General features: G+C 36.6%; 4 protein-coding genes and 1 pseudogene across 6 annotated transcripts; 1 reads left to right on the forward strand and 4 right to left on the reverse strand.

Annotated features, from left to right (window-relative positions):
- The first annotated feature begins 1,685 nt into the window (after nucleotides 1–1,685).
- Nucleotides 1,686–21,597, forward strand: LOC103832082 (small nuclear ribonucleoprotein SmD3b). 3 transcript variants are annotated; one of them, XM_033274247.1, is made up of 6 exons: nucleotides 1,687–1,945; nucleotides 2,361–2,413; nucleotides 2,510–2,576; nucleotides 2,671–2,721; nucleotides 2,817–2,890; nucleotides 17,929–18,189. In XM_033274247.1, exons 1-5 carry the CDS (start codon nucleotides 1,787–1,789, stop codon nucleotides 2,868–2,870), a joined length of 384 nt encoding a protein of 127 aa, XP_033130138.1. In that variant the 5' UTR covers nucleotides 1,687–1,786; the 3' UTR covers nucleotides 2,871–2,890; nucleotides 17,929–18,189. The 3 variants fall into 3 exon arrangements, with proteins under 3 accessions (XP_033130139.1, XP_033130138.1, XP_009106286.1); XM_033274248.1 differs by lacking the exons at nucleotides 2,817–2,890; nucleotides 17,929–18,189 and adding an exon at nucleotides 21,251–21,597 and having other exon boundaries at nucleotides 1,686–1,945; XM_009108038.3 differs by lacking the exon at nucleotides 17,929–18,189 and having other exon boundaries at nucleotides 2,817–3,152.
- LOC103832083 (nucleolin 2-like) lies at nucleotides 3,485–4,851 on the reverse strand. Its single transcript, XM_009108039.3, has 5 exons — nucleotides 4,659–4,851; nucleotides 4,432–4,572; nucleotides 4,180–4,356; nucleotides 3,807–4,096; nucleotides 3,485–3,729 (listed from the first exon to the last, which is right to left on the reverse strand). Exons 1-5 carry the CDS (start codon nucleotides 4,769–4,771, stop codon nucleotides 3,656–3,658), a joined length of 795 nt encoding a protein of 264 aa, XP_009106287.1. The 5' UTR covers nucleotides 4,772–4,851; the 3' UTR covers nucleotides 3,485–3,655.
- Nucleotides 5,066–7,077, reverse strand: LOC103832084 (annotated as a pseudogene).
- On the reverse strand, nucleotides 9,309–12,021 carry LOC103832085. The gene is made up of 9 exons (XM_033274246.1): nucleotides 11,309–12,021; nucleotides 11,031–11,204; nucleotides 10,838–10,921; nucleotides 10,618–10,737; nucleotides 10,392–10,511; nucleotides 10,166–10,285; nucleotides 9,940–10,059; nucleotides 9,714–9,833; nucleotides 9,309–9,619 (listed from the first exon to the last, which is right to left on the reverse strand). The coding sequence occupies exons 1-9, from the start codon at nucleotides 11,774–11,776 to the stop codon at nucleotides 9,452–9,454; spliced, it is 1,494 nt and encodes a 497-aa protein (XP_033130137.1). The 5' UTR covers nucleotides 11,777–12,021; the 3' UTR covers nucleotides 9,309–9,451.
- Nucleotides 18,522–19,893, reverse strand: LOC103832086 (nucleolin 2). Its single transcript, XM_009108042.3, has 5 exons — nucleotides 19,702–19,893; nucleotides 19,475–19,615; nucleotides 19,218–19,394; nucleotides 18,851–19,140; nucleotides 18,522–18,766 (listed from the first exon to the last, which is right to left on the reverse strand). Exons 1-5 carry the CDS (start codon nucleotides 19,812–19,814, stop codon nucleotides 18,693–18,695), a joined length of 795 nt encoding a protein of 264 aa, XP_009106290.2. The 5' UTR covers nucleotides 19,815–19,893; the 3' UTR covers nucleotides 18,522–18,692.
- Nucleotides 21,598–22,185: the final 588 nt, after the last annotated feature.

Raw genomic sequence — 22,185 nt, forward strand, 5'->3', positions numbered from 1 at the left:
CAAACACGCGAAAAAGCAGTTAATTTGACTTTGTTGACATGTTGTCCGAAGTTAGCCCATTTACATTTATCCTCTTTTTAATTCTAATTGGGTATTTAAATTTTCTCTCTGATTTAGTATGTAGCTGACCAATGTGACCATGAGGAAGCTACAACTAACTAGCTAGCAACAACCATGGGAAAAACAATTATAGAAACGTCTGAGAATATTATTTTAAAAGAAAATTAGGGAAAGTAAAAAACTGCTGCTATATATATTGAGAATCTACAAGACTCAGTTCCAATCATTAAAAGAGCAGAGTACCAAAGCAGTAGAGAATAACAAAGCCATACAAGTATTTTCTTTGAAGTATGTGTATTTGCATATGCATACATTTGCCAATATTTGGTCTCTTTGTTATAGTTAATGTCTTGTAGTTATAAATATATATATTTTTTCTTTTCATGTCCTTAGTCTCTATGGTTTACTTCGTGTTCTTCTTATTATTTGCTTCGGTTTTCTTCTATATCATATATCAATTTTATTTTCTCTTTCGTCTTTTAAAGTATTTTATTAATGGATCTTTGTTGTTTAAGCAAAAAACAGACCCTGATCGATCGCGAAGATGTCTTCATCACCCCGCGACAGCTCAGTTTCATCATCCTCCACTCCGTCTTCCACCACCGGATCAAACAACCCTAACCGTGAAGAGCCGGCGGTGACGTCGACCCAACAACCCAACTCCGTTGCTCTTCCGTTGAACCACATTTGCCACGACCCAAATGCTGAAGTGGTAGCGTTACGTCCAAGGACGTTCTTAGAGGCGGGCAAATGTATATTGTGCGGCAAAGAATTTACACAAGAACAGATTCGAGACATATAGCTGAGGAGAGAGGTGGAAAATGCGAGTAATGCTATTAAGCGTTACGATGTTCAATCTCTCTGCAAAAAGCTATCTCATAAGACTTATGATACAATCTTTTTCTATTTAAACTAATGTCTTCTTGGTCTCTTTCAATATCTATACCGTCTTTCTCGATGTGACTGTCGTACCATCTTTCTATAATAACTAATGTTTCCACTTTCTTGGTTCCATTCAATAATATAATATCAAATGAGAATGCATTAAAACTACGATGTGACAAGTAATTCCAAGCGTAGAAACAAATAAATTCCCGAGTCCATAATCTTTTTTTTTTTGATCAACTCCGAGTCCATAATCTTAAAAACTGAACAGAACTAATAACTTTGTTCTGTTAAATCGATCTTTAAATTTACTAAATTTCATAACACCTTAAACCAATATTTTATTAGCTTTTATCTAGGACCCGTTCATCTGACAAAACATGTTAATAAATATTATAAAATAAATTATTGTGTTGAAATGTAACTTACACTGAATCAGCCACATAATTAGTATTTATACTAAAAAGGTTTATTTATAAAAAAAGATAATTGGAAAATAAAAAAGAAGTCGAAAAATAAAAATTTAAGCTGAATAGTAAGAAAAACATTCTATAAGAAATCTAGAGTAAATTTATAAGTTGAAGGGATTATAATGTATGGTTTAAATTTTGGAGTATATTTAACACATTCGCCGGCTGAAAAAAAAGCACATTTAATTAATGGGCCTTGTCAATAACTGGGCCGATACAAACTTTATATCTGAGCCCATAAAATAAGTAGATTTAACAACAACAAAGTAAGCAAATCCCTCTTCTTCTAAGGCTGCTGCAGTGAAACAGAAAGGGTTTGTTCAATTAGGGTTTTTTTTTTGCGAATCGCAGCTTCTTCGAGAAGAGAAGAGATGAGCCGGAGCTTGGGGATACCAGTGAAGCTTCTTCACGAGTCGTCGGGGCATACAGTGACGGTGGAGCTGAAGAGCGGCGAGCTGTACAGAGGAAACCTGCTCGAGTGTGAGGATAACTGGAACTGCCAGCTCGAGAACATCACCTACACCGCCAAGGTAGTAATCTCTTCTCTTCTTTCTCCGTAGACTTATTGAACTGCTGATTTAGATCCTGTGAGCTGCTGATTTAGATCCTAGATTTGTGAGAAATTGAAATTTAGCTTATTTGTGGGATTGTTGTTGAGATTAGTTCGAGAATGGTGGTGAGGTTGTTGCCTTTGATTAGCTTAAACAGTGATCCATTAGTGATTTGTCAAAGAACGTGTGGTCTTATGAGTTATATAAGTGTATCTCTACTTACGTAGAATCATGATTGATGACTCTAAGATTGAGTTCTGATTCGTTAATTTCAAGATTGTATATGTTTTTTTTTTTTTATCTTGAAGTGATATGTTCTATTTTGGATGAAGTTAATATCTTGTGTTGATGATTGTTAGTATACTGAACTTTTGTTTGTGGCTTTTTGGGACAGGATGGTAAGGTATCACAGCTTGAGCATGTCTTCATCAGAGGCAGCAAAGTCAGGTGCTGTTTATAAACTCTTTTTGTTTTCTAGTTATTCTACTTTGTTGGAGCATTCATTGTCAACTTAGCTGACTTACATAAGTGACATTTTGACAGGTTTATAGTGATACCAGACATGCTGAAGAATGCTCCAATGTTCAGCCGAGCAAATGCTAAAATCAAGGTAAAATTCTTGAACACGGTATTATGAGAGATAATCCATCAAACCCATGTATGTTTCAAGGTAACAACGTCTTGTCTATTTTGATTTAATGCAGGGAAAGAGCTCAATAGGTGTAGGCAGAGGTAGACCTGCAATGCGAGGCAGAGTAAGTTGTTTTCCCTTCTCTTAAGTCCTTTCTGTTTCTGATTTACATTTAAAAAACACAACTGATTCAATATTGGTCGTGTCATCAATGCTCAGGGTACTGGGCGTGGGACAGGAGGAAGGGGAGGCGCACCACCTGTGAGGAGATAAGCTCTTCGGCTATCAGACAAATTCTATTCAGCATTGAGGAGAAGCAGCCATCTTCAGCTTTTCGTTTATGCATTTTGGGTACACAGTAACTAAGATGACCGCCAGAGGGGAGAGAGAGAGAGAAAGACAATTTGTGTGTTTGGGTTAGTTACTATGATGTTTGAAACTTTATCATGTTTTCCCGACATAGTGGTTATGATTATGAATCATTTTGAAACCAGGAGAGGATGATCTGATGGTTTCTTACTTTCGATATAAAATGACTAGACAGCGATTTTCTTACTTTAGTTGCTAATCGAGCAGAAGATGGTCGAGAACAAAAGGAGAAAGACACAATTAGTAGGAGATATAACAATCAGTATAGGTAGTTGTAGTGAAGGAGGTACCAAATGGTTGGTCCGTTTGATATATGGATACTTTTCAAAGTCAGGTTTTTCTATGTATGTATGCTTCCAAACTCTTTTGTGTTAAAAACCAAACAAGAAGTAAAGCAAACTATACACAGATAAGAAACCATTACAATTTTTTTTTAAATCCAACACTAAAAATATTTTAATTGGGAGTCTCAGTGCTTCTGTCTACCTAACCAAATCGAATTCGTAGAGAGCAGCTAATAATAAAAGTAAAGATAATAATTATTAAGAGTAGGTTTATCATCCAGACACACACAAACGGCTCATAATACATAATATAATGAGCTCTGACAATAAACATAAGTAAGAAAGCCCAAGGTGTTGCATATTAATTAATAAAACACCAAAGATAGAGCTTCTTGAGAGAGAGTTCTAGACAGACATCCTCTGCTTCTTAAAAGCAGCGACCTTGTCTTTGATCACGCCGGCAAACTCAATCATATGAGCTACATGATACACAATAAACACAAGAATTCATGAGAGAAGTTTTTACCTTATAGAAACAAGAAATTTTTCAAAGTACCTGGGTCACAGTAGCCGATACAAGTTTCACCGGAGGGAGGGAGACGGTTACTAAAGATTGTAGCAACGCCCGTAACAGCTATTTTGAATCCTCTCACAACACTTCCATCAAGATCCAGCGCCCTAGCTTCTCCTTCTTGTTGGCAAAAATAGATATTAGTCTTCTTATCGAGAGTAGAGACAAAAACATGGGTGATCTCTCCACAAGAAGAGAAGTGTTTTATCAAAGCGCTCTCGACTTCATCTGCAGGGAGGAGAGTGTTATATCCCCTAACGGTAACGCCAAACCAACTGCAGTCAATTTTGCATATATGTTATCAACAAACTATACAAATATAATTAAAAAAAAAAAAAAAAAAAAGCAATCAACTCACAATCTGCGGTCGTTATATAGTTCGTCAGCCAGAGAGGATTCATAAAGTTCTGCCTCCTCGTCTTCTTCCTCCTCCGGTTCAACTTTAACAAGAGCATTCCATCCACCAATGTCAGTTCCATTAAGTTCCAAGGCCTTCTCTTCTGCGCCATCTCCAAGAAGAATAACCAAAGCACGTCTGTTAAAACAAAACACTGTTTTTTAGTTTAGAAATTCACAACAAAAATATATATCAAGAGAGACACAAACAAACCTGTCGAGATTAGGGCTATCAGGGTCTTTGCGAACAATAACATTAAAGACTTCGCCACATGAATTGAAGTGATTAGTCAATTCACTCTTGATATCTTCCTCAGGCAGACAAGTGTCGTATCCCTCCACAGATATTATAGCTCTAAATTCATACCAACAATTAACAATTACAACACATACACACACACAAAAAAAGAAGAATCAAGAATAAATAAAAGAATTAATTACCGGGGCTTGCTTCCGTACTTGTCGAGAGTTTCCTTCATAGCAGCCTCACTCTCGAACCCTTGGTAGGTGGATCTCACGCTAGCGTTCTCGTCCATGGTGGAAGAGGAGGCCATAACCCTAAGATACGATATTTTTCCAGTTTTGGGGATTTAGGAGAGAGGAGGAAGATATTATTTATACACATGTCAACTACAGCTTTGGACGCCCCCCCAGAAAATAAATTTGGGCCTTTTAGTCTTAGCCCATTTAGGTTTTCATTGTGGATTAGGACCGATTGGAAAAAACTTAAAATTTTAATTTCAAATTTTTTAAAAAAAAAATTTAAAACATATATCTCTGCCCATTTAGGTTTTAAAAAAATATTTATCAATTTTAATCTTGTCTTTGAAAATATATATAACTAGTGGTTGTCTGGAAAATTATTTTATATTAATATATGAAACAATTTAAAAAAAGTCTGTGTCAATAGAAAAATGATATTACAAACAAACTAATAATAAATGAGAATTCTGAGACGTTTAATGGGAAGTTGGAGATTATTGTTACTGACCTCTACTCTGATGGCTCCTTCTAGTTCCTTCTCAACCAGAGATTCCGCTTCAGCCAAAGCTCTCTCTCTCTCTCTCTCTCTGAGTCGTTTCTTGAATCACTATTGATCTCTCTCTGCGTACCAGTCAAAACAAAAATGGCTGTTGGCATGAGACAGAAAGAGACTACAGTTATGTTATTAGCTATACTCCTTGGTACCTTGTCGATTTGAGACGGAGCATAATGAAGCATCATATCTCGTACTCTACTAAGCTGAGCTTGATGATGAAGAATGATAGAAGCTCAATCTGAAACACACATATTCCACGTGTCACAACTCATGATAATGAATTATATTCAAGATATGTTATTAGCTAAATTCCTTGGTACCTTGTCGATTTGGGTCTCCACCAGTGTTTTTGTCAGCCTCATCAGATAAAGCTGCCACTGCAGCTCGAGCTGCTGCTTCTTCTGCAACTTTTGTGCCAGCCAGAGCTGAAAGAAAAGCAGCCTGCAGAAGAAGACATGAAAGGAAGAATCTTATTCAGAGACAACTTATGAAGCATGAAACAGTTGAGATGCAAAATTATCTAATACCATAACTAATCTAATTCATACACTCCCTTAAAATGTCACTTAGAATTCAATATTACTAGTACAGTCCAAGAACTTAAAGGTATCTAGCTATAGGGTCTTAGAAATAGACATTTACACAAGTAATGGAACAGAAGAGTGCAGAAACTGGAGTATTATTCAGCAGCCTAACGAGCGACAGAACCGATCAGACTATTATTATGTTGAACTTTGTTAGCAAAAAGTATCAATTTTCGTGCATAAGACTAACATATAGAGAGTGAACTCATGCAGTTAAAATCGTAGTGAACATCATCAAACCTGAGCCATGATTGGGTTGCTTGCATCAGAAAGAGGCGTCAACTTGATCCGTCTTTGACTCTTCCTTCAGACTCAGGGTCAACAGTGCCCTTGATCTGATCAAAGCTTCCTCCTCAGAGTCAGAGTCTTTGGCAAACTGAGAAACAGAATCCTTGTCGGTTCTACCAGTAACAAACATGCTGCGCAACCTTCTTCCAATCGTCTCCATAGTGCATAACAGCTTCAAGGAGCAGTAGAGTCTCCTTCTCCCTAAGCTCAACACGCTTAAACTCGATGCCAACACGACGAACATAGCACCTCGCACACAATGTCAACTCATTACTGCAAAGAAACAGAAACGTACTTAATTTCAAAATGCCATCACCATCATCATTATCAAAGTCAACTACTTAATTTCAAAATGCCATCATCATCATCAATTACAATTGTCATCATCATCAACTACATTTGCTAGGGAGAAGAAGGAATCAAAACCCTTTCAGAGGCGAAACAAGCAACGCTGCACACTGACTTGCATCCATTGTCTAAAGTAATTGATAAGCCCCCAAGAGTCGAGGAAATCAAAGACGCGGCTGATAGAGACAACGTAGAGTCCTCCTCACGTCACGTCAGTGAAGCTAATCTTGTTAGGATGTTCGTCTCTGTACTGCTTGATGATCGAGTTCCTCAATTAGAGGACGTAGATCTCGAGTCGAAGAACTCCGATAGGGATCGGGAGTTCGACGATGCGGAGATATCCGACGGGATTAGAGGGAATTGTGGGGAGAATTTCGCTAGATCCGCCGGGAATTGGAGCGTCCGTGGCCATGAGTGTTCGACAAAGTAAGGTCACTTCGCCGGAGAAGAAGATAATAACAGAAAGAATTGATTTACGAGTTGGATCCACCAAACCCGGGTCTGTTCCGTGCCCGTCTAGGTGAAACCGTAAACGTGGTCTTGTGTTATCATTTAAATAATAAGACATGTCCTTTCCGCGCGTGATGAATTTATAAAAACTATTTCAAAAATATCTTATGGAAAAACAAAATTTATATTCTTGATTGAATTAATATTTTTGGCATTTTTTAATTTTTTTTGTTAATTACATAACTTGTTTACTGATGAGCGGATCTCATTTTTAAAAATATTTTAAGTTCATAAGAACCTAACGTTGAGCCTGAAGAATATTAAGCTTACTATTTGGTTATAATGAAACTATGTCAGTTTGGTTTTATATCATGATTTAAATTTTTAAAAGTTAATTATGGTTATGAGAAGTTTACGTTCACATGTTAATCTTATCTATATTCAATATTTTTCTCATTTTTGTGTCGATTTTTTTATTTTGGTTATTGTTCAATATAAATATTGATTTTTGAGATTATTCTCATTTCATTATTTTGTTTTGGCCTGAGATTTAGAAAATATTTAAGATTTAAAATTATTAAAGAGATCCATTCCTAGGTTAAGATCTGCACCTTCTGGAAAATAAATATTTTATATTTATTACTTATTTTATGTTTTTCTACATATTATGAAATAATAAAATAATAATTATATATTAAATAACTAAGAAATCGGTTACTATATTATATAACAAATTGGTGTGCGCGTATAAATAAAACGACCATTCTTGTTTACTCGCAATCATTTTAGAGTAAATGAATCAAAACAATCAGTCATATCTATCGTATATGATATATAATTAAATTTAAATAATATTAACATATATATATATATAATATACTTTTAATATGAATATTTATTAAATGAGGTTTCTACTCATATGATTTTATGATTATTTGTATATTTGTGTAACAAAATTTTACACCAATGATTTTTTTTTTTGCTATTTGTTTCCTTATTAATATTTCTCGGAATTTTATGAAATAAGCATTAAATATATTTGAGATCTTTATATGTATCAAGTGTAAATCTCCCACATGGAAATTTTGTGAAACTTATTAACAAGAATGATTACTATAAATATAGCATCCTCTTTGGTTTGAGTAAAATCAAATGGGCTGCAGTAAACACAAAACTTATCTTTTTGATTAGGCTTAAACAACAATTTTTTTATTATTATTTGACAATTAGTCGAGTAATAGTTTTAGTTATGTTAAATCGACCGTTTAAATCATTACTGGTTTATTGCGTCAAGTAGCCAAAATCGCAGTGGTTGACCTCTTTTAGCGATTTCCGGTTGCAAATCCGATAAATCGACCAAGTTTTTGTGTTTAAAGAATAGAATACAGTCACCATGTGAAAAACATGAATAATTCTCTAAAAAGTTAAACTTCAAATGCTTTCCCGCATCTCAAATTAAATTTTAATAATATATAAAAACATGAACTTACAAATATTTGACACATTTATATGGAACTTATAAAGAAAAAATTGTGTCATTCTAGTTTTAAGTTAAAGAAACAGAATTGATCTACGAATTGACGGGTCAAGCAGGGTGGATTGACCGCGTACCCAACTCTAAGAGCATGATTATCACATGATTCTTAAGTGGGTTTTTTAATGATTATTTACTAATTTAAATATACTTAAGTGGGTTTAAAAATTCTAGTTAAGAAACTTCCATTTTGAGTGGTCCAAATGCTTGCTGGCTTAAAACTCAATCCTATATCCATTAGTATTGTTTCATCATTTCTATTTCTAGCATGGTTTCCAGCTTCTTCTTTTTTTGTCACGGGGTTTCCAGCTTAAAATAGTAAAATAGTTCTTAATTCATATACTTTTCATGGTGTATCGTTCTACAGGTTTCAACCAAAGGTCTAATGATTTTAACAGCCAATTGCTGCATATAATTATTTTTACTTTTTTTCCAAAATTACAGTATATTTGCTTTTGAAACGTATCCAGTTGTGTATACGACTAGTGAAGCTCTAGAATCACTTCTAGCCAAGCTATGAAAAGCCTGGATGTCATGGAGGCCAAGTAGCTCTGGTGTCTGGTGGTTAGATTCGCATGTTAACACCCAATAAATTCGAGTTCGATCTCTCTTTGACTCCATCCCACATAATTATTTTTTTCTTAAGTTATATGGAACCCCCTCAAAACTAATGTTGAACGTAAACTATATTAGTCGACAGAAATTCAACGGGATATAGAAAAAAAACTAGTTGCAGGAGAATCTGAGACAGATAGTTTAAATGCAACTAGAAAAAATAATCAATGATGGAGTCCTAATTAAGGATTAATTGTATAAAAGCATGTTGTAATTATAATTAACGCATGTCATGAAGTGGAAAAAGCCATGTTGTTCCTTAGAAAGAGAGATAGAAACAGAGTACATTGGTGCGTTCAGACAATAAACAGTTTAGTCAACGAACAAGATCTCGACAGTAGAGTTCAAAATAAAACACGCTCAATGATGAGCTTATTTAAGCTCCAGAGATAGTCTCGATAGGCATAGAAGCGTGAAGAGTCCTGTTGTAAGCGAGGGTAAGACGGTCAAGCATTTCTCCTGCGTTTCTGCTTGACCTGTCCATTGCAGACATTCCAGCTCCCATCTCACTACAAGCATTCTCCAGCACCGCATTGAACATTACCTAAAACGTAGAGTTTATAATTAACTCCCTATGTTTCTTTCTATCCGTTTATAAACCATAAAAGCAAAGTTTGTATCTTATTTGTGTTACTTACACAAGAGAACAGGAACTCAGCCAGATTCTGCAGAACCTCTCCCTTTGTTTCACCAGCTTCAATCTCGCATGAGTCAAGCTCACCGAGTTTGCCTCCAACTTCAGATTCCTTTGGGATAATCTTTTAAGGCAAAAACAGGAATAAATATATAATTAACTCCCTATGTTTCTTTCTATCCGTTTATAAACCATAAAAGCAAAGTTTGTATCTTATTTGTGTTACTTACACAAGAGAACAGGAACTCAGCCAGATTCTGCAGAACCTCTCCCTTTGTTTCACCAGCTTCAATCTCGCATGAGTCAAGCTCACCGAGTTTGCCTCCAACTTCAGATTCCTTTGGGATAATCTTTTAAGGCAAAAACAGGAATAAATATATAATTAACTCCCTATGTTTCTTTCTATCCGTTTATAAACCATAAAAGCAAAGTTTGTATCTTATTTGTGTTACTTACACAAGAGAACAGGAACTCAGCCAGATTCTGCAGAACCTCTCCCTTTGTTTCACCAGCTTCAATCTCGCATGAGTCAAGCTCACCGAGTTTGCCTCCAACTTCAGATTCCTTTTCGATAATCTTTCAAGGCAAAAACAGGAATAAATATATAATTAACTCCCTATGTTTCTTTCTATCCGTTTATAAACCATAAAAGCAAAGTTTGTATCTTATTTGTGTTACTTACACAAGAGAACAGGAACTCAGCCAGATTCTGCAGAACCTCTCCCTTTGTTTCACCAGCTTCAATCTCGCATGAGTCAAGCTCACCGAGTTTGCCTCCAACTTCAGATTCCTTTTCGATAATCTTTCAAGGCAAAAACAGGAATAAATATATAATTAACTCCCTATGTTTCTTTCTATCCGTTTATAAACCATAAAAGCAAAGTTTGTATCTTATTTGTGTTACTTACACAAGAGAACAGGAACTCAGCCAGATTCTGCAGAACCTCTCCCTTTGTTTCACCAGCTTCAATCTCGCATGAGTCAAGCTCACCGAGTTTGCCTCCAACTTCAGATTCCTTTTCGATAATCTTTCAAGGCAAAAACAGGAATAAATATATGTGAGATGCTAAACATTTAAATCGTAGTGCTAAGATATTTCACACTTGTGAGTCACAAGTTGTGACTTACCTCTGGTGACAAAATAGAATGGAACTTGTTGTGCAAAGCATCAAATTCAAGGTTCTTGAGGATGTCATCAGCTAGAACTGAGACCTGAACGAACCAGCAAGTGAACATAAGAAACATTAAAGAAAAACAATACATAGCTCGAGGAAGAATGAATAGGAGGGCGAGCAAGTAATGGGCCTAATTATTAACAAACCTGAGCATAATTGAGTGGATTCTTCTTATTCAGCTCTGTTACAGTAATGATGTTTCCTGGGAAGAGCTCTTCCTTTGGGGCAATAGGATCAGGCTGTAGGTCACCAGACATACTGTGTGAACGAATCATGCTTGCAGCAGCCATAGATATCTGCTCTTCAGTAGCATCCGCAGGCTAGAGAAAAAAACAATAACTTACTTGTAAGCCTTTTTACTCGCTCACCACTCAATCAACAAAAAAATTTAGAAATAAGCATCAGTTGAATAAGAGACACTCACCAAATACCCACTGGTTTGCAAATAGGAAGCATCCATATTCTCAAAGGCACTAGCACTAGGTACAGGTGATTTCGGAGAGATGGTTCGGACAGAGCTTCCAGCTTTCCTGCTAGTACTAGTACTACTACTCCTAGATCTCCCTTGAGACAGCTTATGACTTTTACTATGTTTTCCCGGACCTAGAGACAGCCTGTTGTGAACATTCTTTGGTCTCTTGTGTGAAGCATCAACAGATACCGCCTTTCTCTTCTTCTTTGGTGGTTCTTCTTCCACTAAGAACATCTCTACAAACTCCGTTAGCAACCCAACTCCCTTCCTTATTCTGACGTAGCCACCCCTCCCTTTGGTTTCCCCGGAAGAATCCTGGAATTCCCAATAGGGAGTTCCAAATTGGTCACGGCCAGACTTAACCAACAACATGGAGTGCTTGAGTGGGGTAACCTCATCACGCTCATAAGTTTGTTGCATGTAGACTTCATTCCCAGAAATACGTCCATAAGAGGGGTAAACTTTGATCGCCGCTGCTACTGGTGATTGGCGAAGGCATCTGAGGAGATCGGCCTCAAAAGCCGCTTGATCTGGAATTTAAAAAAAAAATTATCTTTAAAAAAAAAAATAGAATTGACAGTTAGAAAAAATAAAGTTCAGAAAATAAACAAATATCTATAAAACTATGGGCTTTTTCAAGTCTTTTAGCTCCACTGATATTAATGTGTCTTTAAAAAACTCGTTGGGTTTAACTGGGCCAAGAATAAACAATACCTGGGTATTCGTCGATGCGGTGTACAACCATACGTACGGCTCTGTAACGTCGCTCTCCAAGAACATGATTTTCTGGAGTTAAACTCTGTAGGTCGAATTCTCGCAGAGGAACAACATGCTCCAATACTGTCCCATTGACCAGGAATGGGATAGCTGTCTCAAACGACCTCACGGACCCATTCCATGGCCTCGGCGTTTGTGCTCCATAAAGTGAACGCCCTACTTTGTTAATTAAATACTGAATCGACAGCCTTGCATTGATATTTAGTTGTCCACGAAGTTTGAGCAGTGCTGCTAGCTGTCTTGTTAGGCTGATGGCCCAGCACACCTGTTTGTGGCCTTGATTGAGAACCTCTTCCATGATCGCCATATCACGATAGGTTACTCGGTCACTCATACTGCAAGAGGAAAAGATAACATCGATTAATAACCATTTCAGTTTCTTCTTCCTTTTTTTCAAATGAAAATATAAACATTAAAGGCAGAAGAAAGCAACAAATTAACAAAATAGAGATTTAAGCTTTATACAAGAACTATAAAGCTAGAGAGAGATAGAGAGAGAGAGAGCATGAACTTAGATAAAAGACAAAAACCGACCTTAAGAGTAGAGATTAACCTTCAAACCTGCAACAACAAACACGAAGCTTTTAATTAAAGGGAGTAGAGGCGAAAAGAAAAACAAAAGAAGAAACAAAAGAAAAAAAAACCCACCAAGAAGATGAAGAAACGGCGACTCGGAGAAGATATGAAGTGACAGAAACACAAAAAGCTTGTAGGGTTTTTTCTGTCTTTGAGGAGAATCGGAGAAGATACGAAGTGACAGAAACACAAAGCTTGTAGGGTTTTCTGTATTTGAGGAGAATCGGAGAAGATTTGAAGTGACAGAGACCCCTATGTATATATTGAGAGTCAAGAGAGGGTGTTGTGTACTGTTAGGGTTTTGTGGTCTTTGGTTACCACACAACAGGACAAACTTATGAGAAAAAGCAAGCTCATGAACTTTAAAAAAAAAAAGAATTGTATATTTGGTTTCTTCGTCAGTGTTAAACCCATATCCCTCGAATTGCCTCCTGTTATTAAACTTTCATTTTCGAGTTTTTCTGTATGCATACTGGAAAGACCATTTCGCTTTGAATAATTTAAAATTTTATTTTATGTTTTTGATTAAAAAAAGTGAGAAAAAAGAAACAGCTTTATCTTGTACTGTACTGATACCTGCAGGGAGGAGGGATGGAAAAGTTTTTTTGTTTTAACCCTGGTGAAAAAGTTCTTTTAACCTTGGTGAAAAAGTGTTTTTTTTTTTAAATACATTTTCCTTTAAAAAAAACATTAGGGAAAATATTTAGAATTCATAGACTCTAGACCAAGAATATACCGCTAATTTTTTCCATTAAACTTGATCGTTGTTTAATTAAAGATTTAAAATTCATTTCCAAACTAATTGTTTTTAACCACATCTTATATATGCGAATGAAATCAACAAACTTGATCTCATTTGGGTCCAAATCTTATCACGACGTAAAATAACGAATTAATGTGTCTATATGCTTCTAGTAAAATAAAACCAAAAAAATGTGTCTTTTTTTTCCAAAACAGAAAATAAAAATTGCAAAATATCTACATTTCTGAGTTTTAATTGAAAATATCTAAGGTGCTCTCTGCTCTCTGCTCATGTCAATCTAACGGTAGATATTTGATCCTGCAAATCAAACGGCCAAAACTCACCGCCCAAGAAAAATTGCCCGCCACGCAAAGGTACCGTCATTCATCTTGCAACCATCACAAGGCGAAGTAATCGAACTCACTTCATTCTCATGACACGTGTACTGCAGTCTCATTCCACATGTGAACGTCCGTTTCGTTAGCAAAGGCTTCTCGTTCATCACCAGCCACACACTCATCTTACTACAACACTTCTCCTTCCCAATCACCAAATCTCGTCCAAACGACTCTACCTAAACCGTCCGATATAAAACCAGGACACGTGTCTTTCTCCAGATGCATCTTCTCTCCTCGTCCGTACACCCTAACTCGTACTCCCCCTTCGTTACGCACTCTACCGTTAACAACGACGACACGACTGTTTCCGTTCTCGCCGTTAGTAATCCCTTCGTCAGATCTAAACTCTTCTTCGCCGTTTGATAACGTCCGTCATCTCCAAAACTCAACCACGAGGACGCCGCACCTAAACCGATGAAATTTTAAAAAAATGTGTCTATGCTTTTTCATGCAAAAACGAGTAATGTTCAACAACCAACAAGTTTTATACACCATCTCCTGATATACATAATGTAATAAAAAATGAAGAACACAAGTATTAGAGATAAGAAGCACATTCATAACAGGAAAAAGGAAAGAAACTGATTAAGTAGAAAATATTTTCCAGAACGACACTTCACATCTTTTTTTTTTAAGTGTATATTGCAAAATTTTGTAAACAAATATGCTTTAAAAAAAAAAATTCACTAATTATATATCGGTAGACACTTCACATCATTTTTTTAAAGTGTATATTGCAATTTTTGTAATGCCATAAGTTTTTATATCTAGATCCACTTTCCTTTTGTGCCATAAGGAAATCTCTATTTACTCTACATGCATTTTTATAGAGAGACTGAATATTTTTTTTAGAGCAATTAGGTAATAAGTTTAACCAAGATAGAGAGGAGAAAAAAAGAAGATATATAACAATGTGGCAACAATTTAATATGTTTTGCAATAAGATAAAATTTTACGTAACTAATAATTTTCTATTATCTTTGGTTTTGTCTTTGATCTTCCATTGTGATCTTCATTTAGACAAATGCTTTCAAAATTGGAATAAAAAAGGGGAAACAAACATCTCTAGGAAAATAGGCAAGCATTCTTGTGTCGTCTTATGCAAATATTGAAACTTGTTGCTATTCGTGTTGTAGACACCAAGGCGAACAAAACCTGCCACTAATACGACGTCGTTACTCAGGAACCAGAGAGGTTTTGCATATGTATGTATTATCCCTGTGAGCTGCACATCTTTTCATTAGCCCACACGCAGAGGCGTGCCTACAGTGTATTGAAAAAGGCATTCGCCTCAGGCCCCCGATTAATATAACTGTTTTTAGGGCCCTAAAATTTAAAACAATTTCTAGTATAGTGGTTTAGACTTATTTAAAAAAAAACATTTCTACGAAAAATAATTAATTCATTTTTTGAATTCATGTATTTTTTTCTATATGACATAATATAACATATTTACGTTATAAACTTATTCTTTTACAGTATTAGACTTGTGTATTTGATGAAAATAATATATCATATTAGAAAATTATTTTTATTACGATGGTAAATAAATTTATTTTTAAAACTTGTCTTAGGCCCCTAAAACTCTTCGCACGGCACTGCCCACACGATTTTTCTTGAACTGTTGTAACTCATATATCCTCCTCTCGAATTCGAATTCGAACAAAGTAGAGCTAACTTTCCTTCTTAGCTAATAAAATCTAGAGAAGAACCGTCGCTTATTACAACTTCCTGGCAATGGAAAGAAAGACCAAGTTTGGGTTTTGCATACATAACTGAATCTCACATTATTTTTCCCAGCTAACCAATGCCAGAAACCGTACAATGATTGTGGTTTTTCTAATCTCCGAAAAAACTCGCCACTTGGTACGTAGTTCTAAATAATCCAATCGCTTCCACGCGTAAGTATCAGAATCAAAAACCTCACAGTTGAGATTATAGAAGCCCTGATCACTCGTCTTCATTCTTTCTCACGGTAGTGGTTCAGAAACCCATAACGATCTTATATCGACTGATCAAACCAATTGCAATAGTAAAGTACCGGGTTTTCGGGTTTGGTATTATCCGATATTGTTCTGGAGTCGGTTATTTTCTGTAATGTAAATTTGAATGTCTTTTTTTTTTTCCCTGTAACGGCCCACGCTCATGCCGCGCGCCTCCTACTACCTCACTTTCTGGTCTCTACCACCGTACAACACGGCCAGCTCCATCGCATGACTCCTCAACGCCTCCGCCGCCGGATCCAGATACCTCCTGACTTACTTGGTCGCGCAGGGAGACGGCGTCTCCGCCATCGCCGAGATGTTCAGAAGCTCGTTGGACGTCGTGAGCAGCTCACGTCGGACGACAAAATCTACTTCTTCACTCCGCTTCTCAGGACGGAACCTACCAGAATCGTAATATCTCCGACGCCTACGCCGCCGGTTGCTACTCCGCCTCAGTCGGTGGATCCTCCGGGGTCCTCTTCTCATAAATGGATTTACGTCGGAGTTGGTTTGGTTCTCTTGATCTCAATCTTGTCTCTGTTTTTCTTCTACAAAACGTCGTCGTCGTCGACCAAACAGTCTCTTCCGACAACATCAACAAACCATTAATGGTCGATCGATTTTTATCAAAATCTTCAGACACCACATCTCGTCTCAAATCCGCCAACGAGTCCTTAACTCTCTACAGGTTCCACGAGCTTCGAACAAGATCAACGGAGACGACGCAAGGTGATCAATGGAGACGTCTCTTCCTCCGAGATCAGTCTCTTGAACAAGAAGAAGGCTCTGACATGGAGACAGAGAGTGGAGATCTGTCGGGAGGCGTTGGGCTACTTGCACAACTACGTGACGCCGCCTCATATTCACAAGAACTTGGAATCCACCAACGTGCTTCTCGATTCTAGCGAGGATTCTCGACGACGAAGGTGACGTTGATCTTTAGTTGACCAGACATGTCCAAGGAAGGCAAGGCTACTTACGTCTCGAAAAACCGAGTCATACAGCTGATCGTAGGAGAAAACAAAAGCAGTAACAAGCACATATACATTTGGGCAATAGTCCCACCACATCCTCTTTGATCCATTTTCTCTCTCTCTCTACTAAATTATAACAAGCGTCTTTTTTATACAAACAAAAAAATACGATTACTAAAAGTTATTCGAAATTCCTTATTACGCTGTATTTTTCAAAAATATATATATATATATATATATATATATATATATATATATAATACAGAGAAAAAGACCAAAATAGCACTAAATCAAGTTTTTGTTCTCAAACTAGCACTCAAGGCCAAAAGTCACAAAAATAGCACTCAAGGGGTGGGGTTTAGGGTTTAGAATTTAGGGTTTAGGGTTTAGAGTTTAGGTTTTAGGGTTTAGAGTTGAGAAGTGAGGTTTTGGGATAAGATTTCAAATTTTGAAAAATAAAAAAATTTAAATTTTTCAAAAGATAAAATGCTATTTTGGTCATTTTAGTTTTTGAGTGCTATTTTTATGATATAAACGTAGAAATGTGATATTTTGGAGATTTGCCCATATATATATTAAGTTTTAAAGTTTGATTAGTTCGTTTTTGGCTGTGATAACCTTCTACCTTTGTAACAAGTGAGTATGTTGCTCCTCAGATGGAGAACCATGCAGTTCGTGCTTTTGTTTGTCACAGTCACGACTCACTAGCTATGATTTATAAGTGCATATGTTTCATGTAGAATCATTATCGATGGATCAAAATATAGTTTTTTTTTCTTCTTTAGGATTCACCAATGATAACATTTGGAAGGAGATCGTCTTGATTCGTAAATTTCAAGAATGTATATGTTTTTACCTTGATGTGATGTGTTCTATTTTGATAAACTTAATTATCTTGTGTTGATGATGATTTCTCATGATTGTAACTGAAAGTTTGTTTGTGGCTTTTCCGAATATCTTGGAACACCAATGATTGAGGTCTCAACACTTGTTTTGAAATCATTGTCTATGTATGTATGCTTCCAAACTCCTTGTGTAGTAAGTAGTGAAGGAGGTACCAAATGGTTGGTCCATTTGATATATGGATACTTTTCCAAGTCAGTTTTGGCTATCAGACAAATTCTATTCAGCATTGAGGAGAAGCAGCCATCTTCAGCTTTTCGTTTATGCATTTTGGGTACACAGTAACTAAGATGACCGCCAGAGGGGAGAGAGAGAGAGAAAGACAATTTGTGTGTTTGGGTTAGTTACTATGATGTTTGAAACTTTATCATGTTTTTCCGACATAGTGGTTATGATTATGAATCATTTAGAAACCAGAAGAGGATGATCTGATGGTTTCTTACTTTCGATATAAAATGACTAGACAGCGATTTTCTTACTTAAGTTGCTAATCGAGCAGAAGATGGTCGAGAACAAAAGGAGAAAGACACAATTAGTAGGAGATATAACAATCAGTATAGGTAGTTGTAGTGAAGGAGGTACCAAATGGTTGGTCCGTTTGATATATGGATACTTTTCAAAGTCAGGTTTTTCTATGTATGTATGCTTCCAAACTCTTTTGTGTTAAAAACCAAACAAGAAGTAAAGCAAACTATACACAGATAAGAAAACATTACAATTTTTTTTTAAATCCAACACTAAAAATATTTTAATTGGGAGTCTCAGTGCTTCTGTCTACCTAACCAAATCGAATTCGTAGAGAGCAGCTAATAATAAAAGTAAAGATAATAATTATTAAGAGTAGGTTTATCATCCAGACACACACAAACGGCTCATAATACATAATATAATGAGCTCTGACAATAAACATAAGTAAGAAAGCCCAAGGTGTTGCATATTAATTAATAAAACACCAAAGATAGAGCTTCTTGAGAGAGATTTCTAGACAGACATCCGCTGCTTCTTAAAAGCAGCGACCTTGTCGTGGATCACGCCGGCAAACTCAATCATATGAGCTACATACACAATAAACACAAGAATTCATGAGAGAAGTTTTTACCTTATAGAAACAATTAGAAACAAGAAATTTTTCAAAGTACCTGGGTCACAGTAGCCGAAACAAATTTCACCGGAGGGAGGGAGACGGTTACTAAAGATTGTAGCAACGCCCGTAACAGCTATTTTGAATCCTCTCACAACACTTCCATCAAGATCCAGCGCCCTAACTTCTCCTTCTTGTTGGCAAAAATAGATATTAGTCTTCTTATCGAGAGTAGAGACAAAAACATGGGTGATCTCTCCACAAGAAGAGAAGTGTTTTATCAAAGCGCTCTCGACTTCATCTGCAGGGAGGAGAGTGTTATATCCCCTAACGGTAACGCCAAACCAACTGCAGTCGATTTTGCATATATGTTATCAACAAACTATACAAATATAATTTAAAAAAAAAAAGGGCAATCAACTCACAATCTGCGGTCGTTATATAGTTCGTCAGCCAGAGAGGATTCATAAAGTTCTGCCTCCTCGTCTTCTACCTCCTCCGGTTCAACTTTAACAAGAGCATTCCATCCACCAAAGTCAGTTCCATTAAGTTCCAAGGCCTTCTCTTCTGCGCCATCTCCAAGAAGAATAACCAAAGCACGTCTGTTAAAACCAAACAAAACACTGTTTTTTAGTTTAGAAATTCAAAACAAAAATATATATCAAGAGAGACACAAACAAACCTGTCGAGATTAGGGCTATCAGGGTCTTTGCGAACAATAACATTAAAGACTTCGCCACATGAATTGAAGTGATTAGTCAATTCACTCTTGATATCTTCCTCAGGCAGACAAGTGTCGTATCCCTCCACAGATATTATAGCTCTAAATTCATACCAACAATTAACAATTACAACACATACACACACACAAAAAAAGAAGAATCAAGAATAAATAAAAGAATTAATTACCGGGGCTTGCTTCCGTACTTCTCGAGAGTTTCCTTCATAGCAGCCTCACTCTCGAACCCTTGGTAGGTGGATCTCACGCTAGCGTTCTCGTCCATGGTGGAAGAGGAGGCCATAACCCTAAGATACGATATTTTTCCAGTTTTGGGGATTTAGGAGAGAGGAGGAAGATACTATTTATACACATGTCAACTACAGCTTTGGACGCCCCCCAGAAAATAAATTTGGGCCTTTTGGTAGCCCATTTAGGTTTTCATTGTGGATTAGGAACGATCGCAAAAAACTCAAAATTTTATTTCAATTTTTTTAAAAAAAAATTTAAAAAATATATCTCTGCCCATTTAGGTTTTAAAAAAATATTTATCAATTTTAATCTTGTCTTTGAAAATATATATAACTACTGGTTGTCTGGAAAATTATTTTATATTAATATATGAAACAATTTAAAAAAAGTCTGTGTCAATAGAAAAATGATATTACAAACAAACTAATAATAAATGAGAATTCTGAGACGTTTAATGGGGAAGTTGGAGATTATTGTTACTGACCTCTACTCTGATGGCTCCTTCTAGTTCCTTCTCAACCAGAGATTCCGCTTCAGCCAAAGCTCTCTCTCTCTCTCTCTGAGTCGTTTCTTGAATCACCATTGATCTCTCTCTGCGTACCAGTCAAAACAAAAATGGCTGTTGGCATGAGACAGAAAGAGACTACAGTTATGTTATTAGCTATACTCCTTGGTACCTTGTCGATTTGAGACGGAGCATAATGAAGCATCATATCTCGTACTCTACTAAGCTGAGCTTGATGATGAAGAATGATAGAAGCTCAATCTGAAACACACATATTCCACGTGTCACAACTCATGATAATGAATTATATTCAAGATATGATCAAAGAAGTTATAATACAAAACCTCTTTGTCAGATTGTGCAGCTTTGAGAAACCTCCTTATGAACACGTATGGAGTTGGCAAACAGAAATTGAATTGCAAAGTATTTCGCCATTAACTTCTCCTGCAAGTAACACAAACCCCATCAACACAATGATCCATCTTACAGTATGTTGAGAGAAACCATTGTTATGATCATTTATTTACCATGTCAAGAACTTCTCTCCTAGTGTAATCCTTGTCTGAGATCAAGATGAGATCATCAAGTACTGGAGCTGAGATTTCTTCGTACTTGGATACCAAGATCACTAACAACTATGGGTGCAATGAAAGTTATAATTCCTTAACAAGAAACAGAGAAAGAGAGTTGAGACTAAGAGAGAAAGTAACTTGGAAGAAAATGAATTCCCTTAGATTATAATTATTCATAACAGGGTTACATATATTTATACTACAGAAAGTGGAACCTCTAATTTGAAATACTAAACATGCAGAGGAGGAGCCTCTAATACTGAACATGCAGAGGTCTTCGATTCCCGGAGCATCTATTTAATTCTTCTCCAACAGCTATATCAGAATATTCTTTATATCTCTTGTCAATAAACAAATGTTTGGAAATTTAAAGCAACTAATTCAATATATGGTCATGTCTTCAATGCTCAGGGTCCTGGGCGTGGAACAGGAGGAAGGGGAGGCGCGCCACCTGTGAGGAGATAGCTCTTCGGCTATGAGACAATTTGGCGCAGCGTATCAATGGTAACTCAGCTCAAATCTAGGGATTTAGGTAAATCTCTAGAGACCTGACTTCTTGTATCGATGAATTGAATCAAATCGACGCAAGGCTCTCGTATTGATGAATTTAATCGAATCAACGCAAGGCTTAAGAGAAACTCTTGTAATTAAAACTATCAAATCTGATTATCAAAAGTAATATTACAAAGACTTATATAAGTCATGAGAGTCGGCAAAATCTCCAACTCCTCTAGAAAATAGGAAAACTTAAAAGAAAAGTTAAAAACATAAAAGGAAACTTTGAAAATAAACCGGCATAGAACAGAGGTTTCTTGGCGGAGAAGGTATTATGCTGCTGCATCAGGTCCCTCCGGGTTAGAAAGATTCGACCCCGAATCGTGCACTTGATCTGGTGGAAAGTACGGTGATAAGTAACGAACGTTGAAGACATCGGAAGTGTTGATATGAGCCGGTAACTGAAGACGATATGCATTATCATTTATACGCTCGAGAACCTTCAACGGACCCAATTTCTTGGCTTTCAATTTGTTGTAGGAATGAGCAGGTAGTCGATCTTTAGTCAAAAATGCCCACACCAAATCACCAACCTCAAAAACCAAGCGTCGACGATGGATGTCCGCGGCGTCCTTGTAGTGTTGCGAAGAAGCCTGTAAGTTAGAAACAACCTGGGCGTGAACTGTCTGGATGTGGTCGACAAAATCAGAAGCAACACCATGCTGTCGTGTAAGATCGGGAAGATGAGACAAGTCAAGAGGCCCGCGGGGCACCAAACCATAGATGACCTGAAACGGACTGAACCCTGAACTCCTATTGACTGCATGATTATGGGCAAACTCGGCCTGAGG

Source organism: Brassica rapa, chromosome A07 (genome assembly GCF_000309985.2).
Source record: "Brassica rapa cultivar Chiifu-401-42 chromosome A07, CAAS_Brap_v3.01, whole genome shotgun sequence".
NCBI classification, from domain to species: Eukaryota; Viridiplantae; Streptophyta; class Magnoliopsida; order Brassicales; family Brassicaceae; genus Brassica; species Brassica rapa.